Genomic DNA, 9594 nt, shown 5'->3' on the forward strand with positions numbered 1-9594 from the left:
GAGTTGGTGTGTCCAGTCTATGGTCCAGTCCACACTTAGATTCTTTTAATGCTATTTTAAAAAAGTCTCGCAAATATGTGCAGTCGTTTGCCTAGTTGAGCCTCTTGCTTGTCAGTTAGGCTAATTAATGAGCTAAGCTAACAAGCTAGTTATGGAAGGCCACACACCAACACCTGCTAACGTTAATTAATAAAAAATATTTTCACTCACCTCTAATAGAACAAAAGCGCTGACTTTGACTCACCTTATATTTTGAAGCCATGTTGTATTTACTCTCCAAAAGTCACCAACTGTACAAAAGGCAGGGCTACTAACTGATTAACTTATGACGCCCAACGACCGTTAAACCAGCCAGCCGCTAGACCTTTTTATTCACCACTTTATTTTCCCATGATCCATTGCGTCACACCACCCCGGAAGTCGGTTGTTTACGTAGCAACAGCTAGCGGCTAACGTAGCAACCGGACATCCACAATAGAGGCTGACATTTTATCGGGATTCCCGCGGGAGTCAATTTATTTTGAATCACGTGATCGGGACGTGACGGGAAAAAATGTAAACGGGAGTGAACGGGACCGGGAGTCAAAGCGCGACATTCAAAGAAGCACAAGCCAGGATGGTGCGCTCAAAACGGTCCAAAAATTTTAAGTGTGTGGACTGATGCACACTGCACACCCTCAGTGATCACTGTCCTGGCTCCGTAGAGGTGTACCTAAATCAACATACCGGTAGGGAAACGTTTTCGGCCAGTCAGACTGACTCAGAGGAGTCAGCTGATGCGGCGGCGGCGTAATCTCCACCTCGCATTAAACAGCTGATGCACACTGCACACTGCACACCCTCAGTGATCACTGTCCTGGCTCCGTAGAGGTGTGTAACCTGTGTAAATCAACATACCGGTAGGCAATTAAACGTTTTCCGCCAGTCAGAGGAGTCAGCTGATGCGGCGGCGGCGTAATCTCCACCTCGCATTAAACAGGTGATGCAGACAAGCAAAAAATAAAGAAAGAAAAAGAGAGAGAGGGAGAGAGAAAGGACGAGGAGGGCGTTCATTATCACTAATTGAAATAAGTTAACAAAACAAGACGGTAGATGTGTTGACGCCACATCTACCGTCTTGTTTTGTCTGTCATTCAGCCTGCAGTGCGCTGAGGGAGAGAGAGGGGAGGGGGGATCTATGATGACTGTGTTCATAGAAAAAATCGGGAACAGGACGGGATCGGGAGTGATTTATTCGGGATTTGAACGGGACAGGATTTTTTTTTTACTTTGTCACGGGACCGGGGCGGGATTGAAAAAACACTCCCGTGTCAGCCTCTAATCCACAACTGTTGCGATTGGCTTTATGGTCGTTACAGGCTCCATTCATAAAATCTTTAACTTTCCTTGAGTTGTTTGTGCATCCAACAACAGCACATGTCGTACCGGAGGACATTCTATGAACTTGTAATAATAATAAAAACACTTCTAAGACAGACTGCTAGGCTAGCTCCATTCTGCTTGAAGTGAGACAGAAGTGCGAAACCGACTTGTCGGTGAATTGAGTGTCATGGCGACGCCCAGCGGCGTTCTACGGAAAGTGGTGAATACACAATAGTGACATGAGTGTCACTCAAATCGCCGTGGCCACGCCCCACATCCAGTAGCCCCGTAACCATCAGCTTTTAGTTTCTACATTTTGGTTGATGACAGTTATTTTAAAAAAGACAAGCAATTCAAAATGTCACATTGGGCTCTGACACATTGTGTTTTTCTTCTTTTTTTCCTATTTTTAGCTGCAAATGAAATATGTAAATCAAACATGTTTAATTGGTGAATTGAAAATAATCAATGTCATGTACATAGGGACTTATAATAAGTAGTTTCTTCAAAATAAATATAAGATGGTATTAAAATCAGAATTGTAGGTGGTTGACAGGAACTCAGTTTGAGGAGACAAAACAGAAGATAGTTATTATGACTTTTTTTTTTTACTGTATCTTTGCTTTGTAGTTACTGTATTCTTCCATAATGTAGATTCAATATGATCGATATATTTACATTTTTCACTTCCAGTAGCCGACTGTAAATTGGCATGCATGTGTTTCAGACCCAAAATGCAGATATGTAAACTTTTTTTCCAACAATGTTTATTAAGTAGGTGTATTCACATTCTAAATTGGTAATTGTAACACCAAACATCTAAAATGTTTGTCATCCTGAACATGACATGAGCATGTGCTCAGTCAGTTATGATCACTAGCAGAAAGTTTGAGAGTGCTTTGTTGTTCCTCAGTGCCAATCCAAGTGCCCTGCTGCTGTGTGTTGTCATTTCTTTTGGAAAAATCCCATAATAGAAGCTTGTTTAGTTCCTTTGTTTGCGTTCGCAGAGGATTTCTTGTGACTTTTCTTCTCATCCTCTTTGCGACTTGCTGGTAATTTGGCTGGGAAAGGATTCTTTATGGCCTGTTTGGGCGCCTGAAAATCATCTTCTCCCTCAGAGTACGACTCACTCTCGTAGCCTTTTTCTGTCACTGTGGAAAAACAAACATAAACCAGAGTTATTCAATTTGTAAGTTATTTAATTCCACACACACAGGTAAGTGAGATTTGTGTAGTTATGGTGTTTGTTTTGTTTTATTTCAGGGGACTTTGGATAAATGTGTCATATGTTTTACTACCTGTAAAGCCCTATTACAGTTTTTCTCAATTGCTAAAACACTAAACCCTGTTGTCTGAACCAAATTCTCAGTTGCCTGAACCCACTGATTGAATCAGTCTCTTTTGGCAAAACCATCAGCACTTTTCACCTGTTTAGACACATCTTACCAACACATTTTCATTGTGATGCACCTGTGTTGCATAATGCTGAGCACAGGTGGCAAAAGTCAAACACAAGTAAAGCACAAGTTTCACCGGTTGAACACAACAACTCAAAATTGATCACACTTATGTCCAATGATGTGAGGGCACATTTATATACTGTAAGCCAGTTCAGGATGAAGTCCTGTGGCCTGATCCAGTACAGAGAAATGATGCTGTGGCTGAGTTATACACTTCTCATTTCTATATTTTTGTACTTTATTTTTACGTAGGTTTACTGTATACAAGTGCTAAATGCACAAGATTTCTGTTTGTCTTTGTACTGTAAGTGCTACGTGTAAATGCACAAGATTTCTGTTTTTTGTACTCCTTTTTTTTTACTATGTACAAGTGCTACGTGTAAATGCACAAGATTTCTGGTTTTTGTACTTTACTGTATTTTTTTACGATGTACAAGTGCTAAATGCACAGGTTTTTTGTTTTGCAAGAGGAGAAGATGAGAGACGGCAGGGTGAAGGAAGAGAGGATGAGGGAGGGAGGGAGGGATGAACTGGGAAGAAAAAAGAAGAAGGAAGGAAAAGGGGATGAAATGGATGTGGGGAGGGAAGGAGGCGGGTGAAAGAAAGGGAAGGAGAGAAGTGCTAAATGCACAGGTTTTTTGTTTTGCAACATGCATTTAGTCTACAGTGAACGATAAACATTTATTTCTACAGCTTCATGTGCTGTAGTGTTTAGTGGCTGCTCAGTAGTGTTTTTAATTTTGATTGACTCGGGGCACGATTTGACAACATAGTTCAGTTTGGAGCACAGATTGAACTGTTTTGAGGTGAAAGTTTGGTTTTGCAAGAAGAGTCTGAGGCTTTGTGCATGTAGCTTGAAAATTGGGGTTTGTGTTCACAGTTTAGAGAAAAGGAGAGAAGCTTTCGAGAAATGTGTCTTAGCAATCGAGAAAAACTGTAAACAACATTGTAGTTTTAGACTTGACATGTGTTCAAGTGATTGGATAAATCTGTGGTGGTGTTAATAAACTAACAAAGAGTAAAATGCCATTAATTGATTTTTGAATTTGAATGATAATGATTTAATTTTTCTCTGAATATTCACACACTGAGATGCAAGATACCAACTTTGTTGTTTTCACTTTGTGTAGATTTAAGATTTCACACATTTAATCCACAGGACTTTTCTCTTTTCTGTCTGATTTTCATACCAATGCATCCTTCGTCGTCCACGAAGGTGCGAGATTTCAGGACCCGCCTCCTCTTCCTGGTCTTGGTTTCAGAGGGAACCTGCTGTACAGTAACAACCTAAGAACAGGGATGTTCGATCAGCCACTCAGTACACACACGAAGAAAGAAAGAGCCGTCAGAGACTATTGGTAGAATATACAGATTGATAATCAGTCATTACAAACTTACGCGTGAATGTGAAACAGGTTCGACCTCCATTTTAGGACTTGGTGGTGATGCCTCTCTAGTTTCCTTCTGCTGTGGAGAATCTGGAACGACTGGACAAATAAACAACAGAATGATGATCTTAGTTGTTTGTTTAAGTTTTCAAAATATAAAATGACTGAAAAAAAAAAGACGGAAAATAGAATAAAGTGGCAGTAAACAGCTCACCATCTTCATCACTGCTGTCTGGTTCAGGTTTCTTAATTCTTCGCCTCTTTTTCTTCTCCATCTTTTCCTCCTCGCTGTCAGAATCTACTATTCGCTTGGTTTTGCTTTAAAAAAAGAAGAAGACATTTATTTAGACAAGCTTTAAGCAATTTTAACTGTGATAAATTGAGTCCAACATTGTTCCAACAAACCATTTTTACTGCAATTTAAAGAAGAAAAAAAAGTCATTGCCTTCAACACATAGACAATACATATTAAATCAAAGCAGCTGCTCTCTTCTAATTTAACAAGCACAAGATTATTACTGTTTGATAATCTGAGAAGAATATTTAATCAGATTCCCCACATGAATGAAAACCAGACACATTCAAACCTTCTGGAGTCTTTCTTTGTGTCTTTGGGCGACTCCTTTGCAGGGGCGTCTTGTTTTTCTTCAGGTCGTGAACTCGGTTTTTGTTGCTCAGCTGTGGTGGATGACTGAGCTGCTTCTTCCACCTTCACAGATTTCTCAGGTTTCTCTGAAGCAGTGGGAAAACAGAAGGAAAAAAAATCAGTAATTGGATGGATTTGGCAGCAGTCTGCACTCTGCTACGACTTCTGGCCTTTTTGTTACTTGCATCAACAAATACGAAGTTGTGTGTAGCACAGAACTTCAAAAGCAGTCAGTCAGTCAGTAACTTTATACTAAATGTACTACACAACGACAGAGGTAGACATCACAGAGCAGCAGATAGTGAATTTAATACACACAATATACTCGTAATTGTACAAAGATTCACTAAATCAGACGTGGAGCAAAAACCTGCATCTTTGTTCTTCTACATCACTGATAATATTACTCACTTGCTGTTTGATTCCCAAAGAAGTTCATCATTGGATTGGCTTTTGCGGCCGGTTTGCTCTTAGGTGCGTCAACCTAAAACACAAAACACATTTATAAACACCTGCTTGTCTCTCGCTAACGCTCTGCTTTTCTATTTTTAGTTTTTTTTATGGATGAAGACCGAAGCCGTACCACAGGTGCATCTTCTTTCTGTTCCGACTTGACCTCTTGCTTGCTGCTGTCCTGGTTTTTAGGAGCAGCTTTATTTGCAAACATTCCCATGATGCCCTTTTGCGGCTTGGTGGACGGCTTAGAAGCCGCATTAGCCGCTCCGTTCATGGTCGGCTTCTTCACCACAGGCTCTGGCTGCGCAGCCCGTTGCATTTCTCTGCTCTGCTGCAGCTCCAGAGACGACATGGGCACAGCACTGGCACAGCGGATCGCACTGTATCTACCAAACAAATGAGAGCAAAAATATTCAGCTAAATATTGACAATCGCACAATCCAACAGGAAGCTTAATCCATTTTTTTTTATTGTCCGTTCTGGTCAAAATTGCATTTAAAAATACAACTTTCTATTAATATGCTCAACATACTTGCTGCAGTTCTTGAGATTATCTTTCACAGCATCATAGTCAACGCTGTAGAGGGGGCCGCTGTCTTTCAGTAAAGCTTTCTGGACGCTGTAGACGTGGACACTGACTATCAAGCTCATCTTGGCTTTGAAATCTGCAAAACAAAATCAGAGGTTAGATGGTTGTGCTGCTGCAACCACAGGTGACTCCCTGAATAAACTAATGAAAAACACATAAAGAAACGCAAGGAAATGAATGCCCGAGGACTCTCTATGTAAATTGTCATATTGAAAACAGAGGCAACAAGATTGAAAAGCACATTATCGTTAGGGGAACAGTCTTTACACACCATCCAGCTGGTCCTCTCTGACAACGGACACCTTGTGGCTCTAAAAACAAACAAACACAGTGTCAATGAAATACAGCAAATCAGCTGCATGAAGAACTGCAGTTCTGTATGTCTAGAAAAATTCAAACATCTTGCATGTCTCTTTACTCACCGTTTGACCATTGTCCACAAACTTCCCCGACACAAGATAGGTGGCGTGGAGCTGAGCTGAGCTTTCCTTCCTCTTGTGATCCAGGTAATGGAAGAGCATCCTGAAGACAGGATTCACATTTTAATTTAATCTTTTTATTACAGTACACATTAAAATGATACTAAATGGACAACGAGGAGTTTCTATTTGGTTATAAAAAAGTCTCATATTAATGTGGATGAATCTCCGTTACCACTTGTTAATGGTCCATTTTAGATAAATCTATGGTTTTGTCTCTATGGTTATTTTGTTATTATTAGTGGTGGTGGAAATGCTGGGCGAGCCGACCAGCGTTTCTTTACTTTCGGTTTCGTGGCGAGTCATGAGAATAACGCCGCCGAATCTCCGTTTATGGTGGGAACTACGACGGTATGTGATCGTCTTCCAACCTCTGACTTTAATTCTTGATGAATGAAAACATGAGTCTGTCTTGCGCCGGTCAAAGAATTTCACGGTGCGGAGGCTCATAAATGTAGTGTGTTGTCCCTTTAACCCATATTAATCAATACTTTGACAGAATTAGTGTTAAATAACTGCTTTGTTTTCAAATTAAATGATTGTTTTAACAATCTTTAAACAAAAACCTTAACAAAACTCTTGCTTGCAGAAGCTTCTTTGATGTTTTGTGATACTTTTCTTTGTCACATAAATGAGTAAACTTAATATAATATTAATTCATACCTACAGCCAGTCTTTTTTAATTCTTATGCAAATGGTAGACGAGCTGACAGAAAAACTCATTTCCCTTTAGGATTAACAAAGTCATTCTCATCTTATCTTATACATGACAAAACAACTGAGAAATGTATCATTACAAACAAGACAACCTGATGTTTGTCAAGCAAAGTCTGGCTCATTTAAAAAAAAAAAATTTGACTTCGTTCATTTGCTTGTTTATGTTTTTCCAACAGTGTGAAGAGGAGGATCACTCACTGTTTTGCTGTGTTGACATGGACACCAAGTGTTAGACTCAGCCATTTATAGGTCACCTGGTAAAACAGAAAACACCACATGTCATGACATGTCAGGAGACAAAGTATCTTGGGCATGTTCTTACTGAAGATTGGCATGATGATAGAGATATTTATAGGCAGTGCTCTAAGCAATATGCTCAAGCTAATATGCTCCTTCGTAGGTTTAGTATGTGCTCAGTTGATGTTAAATGTTCCCTGTTTAGATCTTTCTGTGTACACCAATGTATACAGCTCACCTCTGGTGTAGCTAGAAGAAAAGCAGTATGCGGCGGCTCATGTGGCCTACAATGATGGACTGAGGTTGTTGCTTCAGGTGCCCAGGTGGCACAGTGCGAGCCAACTCTTTGTTAATTTAAATGTACCCAACTGTGAAGCACTTCTAAGAAATTTAATGTATCGTTTTATGTGCCGCCTGGATGACTCGGGGAACAGCATTATTGGGGCTTTGACCAGCCCTGATAGGAGCTGCTATAGGTATTCCTCCAGGCTTAGAAAACACTGGTGGGATAGCCTGCTGCTTATGAATTATGTGGAGAGTTGATTCTCTGTCTGTGTGTATGTCTTTTTCTCTCTCTCCTTCTTAAATCTGTTTTAACGTGTCTGTTGTTGTTGATATGGACCGCTTGTTGTGTCTGCAATAAAGATTAATAATAAAGATTAATAATAATAATAATAAACAACATGATAATAACACTTCCGTTGACGTAAGACAATATAATATATTGAAATTAAGGCTGAAATTAACGTTTATTTTTTACCAGTTACCCCACAGTACAGTACTGTAGGCTACATTAACTTAACGTTGACATAACAGTCTAAACAGAAGCTTATAAACGACAATTATTGGGACTTTTTTGTTGAATTTAAGCACCATTATCTACATGTTTCAAAAGCCGAATTATTCTTATTGCCTTAAACAATCGTATAAAGCAGTAAGTTATATTCTAGTTGGATAAATTACCTTTAAAATCAAGGAAACGTCTAACAGGCGGTTTTATGAATGTGATTCAACGGCTCGTCGTCTCGAGGCTAAAACTCGGGTCCTACGTCACCAAGCCGCCGTTACCGCGGCAACAACGGCGGGTGGATAAAGACGGTAAAAGGGTTTTACTTACTATTTTGTCGTGGTCGTTGACATATTCGTCGATATTGTCCAGATAAAGCTCGTCCATGTCGCTGGAGTGACTGAACCGATGCGGATTCAACTGCGCGGGAGTTTAGTTTATTTACTTCCTGTTTGAGGTCACGTGTGTGTTCCTCCTTCCGGTGAGGGCTGCAGGTCGTCATGGCTGCAGGTCGTCATGGCGCCATCTACAGGCCGACACCAGCTACAGCACCGAGCCAGGGCTTTATCTACAGATATGGATGAAGGCGGATTAGTCTCAGTATTACTTCTTGTGTAAACAACAGATTAACAGATTATGAGGTAATGTATCAACATAGATAGATAGATAGATAGATAGATAGATAGATAGATAGATAGATAGATAGATAGATAGATAGATAGATAGATAGATAGATAGATAGATAGATAGATAGATAGATAGATAGATATTAGGCTATCTTTTAGATATTATAGATAGATAGATAGATAGATAGATAGATAGATAGATAGATAGATAGATATTATTATTATTATTATTATTATTATTAATCTTTACACATGGATAGATAGATAGATAGATAGATAGATAGATAGATAGATAGATAGATAGATAGATAGATAGATAGATAGATAGATAGATAGATAGATAGATATTATCTTTTAGATATTATAGATAGATAGATAGATAGATAGATAGATAGATAGATAGATAGATAGATAGATAGATAGATAGATAGATAGATAGATAGATAGATAGATAGATAGATAGACTGTAGATATAGGCTACTGTAGATACATAGATAGATACGGTAGATAGCTAGATAGATAGATAGATAGATAGATAGATAGCTAGATAGCGAGCTAGATAGCTAGATAGATAGATAGATAGATAGATAGATAGATAGATAGATAGATAGATAGATAGATAGATAGATAGATAGATAGATAGATGTATTATCCACCTGAACATTTTTGCTTTAATATCTTGAATTATCTTGTGTTTTTCATGGTGTTTTCTTAGCCTAAAAGTTAAGGGATAGGTCAGAGGTAATTCACCATTTGGATAGGAACTTCATCTGTGATAAGTAACAGTTTATAGTTAAATGGAATAAATATAAATGAATTCAGATGTTACAAGAGAGAAAAGGCACAT

At 39.0% G+C, this 9594-nt stretch overlaps 1 protein-coding gene across 2 annotated transcripts; it reads right to left on the minus strand.

The window, feature by feature from the left end:
- Nucleotides 1-2121: 2121 nt before the first annotated feature.
- pold3 (polymerase (DNA-directed), delta 3, accessory subunit) lies at nucleotides 2122-8608 on the minus strand. 2 transcript variants are annotated; one of them, XM_085803854.1, is made up of 12 exons: nucleotides 8452-8608; nucleotides 7296-7351; nucleotides 6324-6423; nucleotides 6173-6212; nucleotides 5845-5977; nucleotides 5440-5698; nucleotides 5268-5340; nucleotides 4798-4942; nucleotides 4425-4528; nucleotides 4221-4309; nucleotides 4013-4094; nucleotides 2122-2513 (listed from the first exon to the last, which is right to left on the minus strand). In XM_085803854.1, the coding sequence occupies exons 1-12, from the start codon at nucleotides 8506-8508 to the stop codon at nucleotides 2308-2310; spliced, it is 1344 nt and encodes a 447-aa protein (XP_085659980.1). In that variant the 5' UTR covers nucleotides 8509-8608; the 3' UTR covers nucleotides 2122-2307. The 2 variants fall into 2 exon arrangements, with proteins under 2 accessions (XP_085659980.1, XP_085659979.1); XM_085803853.1 differs by having other exon boundaries at nucleotides 2125-2513; nucleotides 4013-4109.
- Nucleotides 8609-9594: the final 986 nt, after the last annotated feature.

The sequence above is a fragment of the Trachurus japonicus genome, chromosome 17, assembly GCF_045865225.1.
Source record: "Trachurus japonicus isolate A0001 chromosome 17, Traja_1.0".
In the NCBI taxonomy this organism is placed as follows: domain Eukaryota; kingdom Metazoa; phylum Chordata; class Actinopteri; order Carangiformes; family Carangidae; genus Trachurus; species Trachurus japonicus.

Bases quoted from the DNA above. Each gene is read 5' to 3' on its own strand.
- pold3 (XM_085803853.1), bottom strand. From the start codon at position 8,508: ATGGACGAGCTTTATCTGGACAATATCGACGAATATGTCAACGACCAC. The intron at 5,341-5,439 runs GTACGGCTTCGG...TTTGTGTTTTAG, and splicing joins AGAAAGAAGATGCACCTGTG to GTTGACGCACCTAAGAGCAA. The intron at 4,310-4,424 runs GTGAGCTGTTTA...TTATTTGTCCAG, and splicing joins AGACAGCAGTGATGAAGATG to TCGTTCCAGATTCTCCACAG.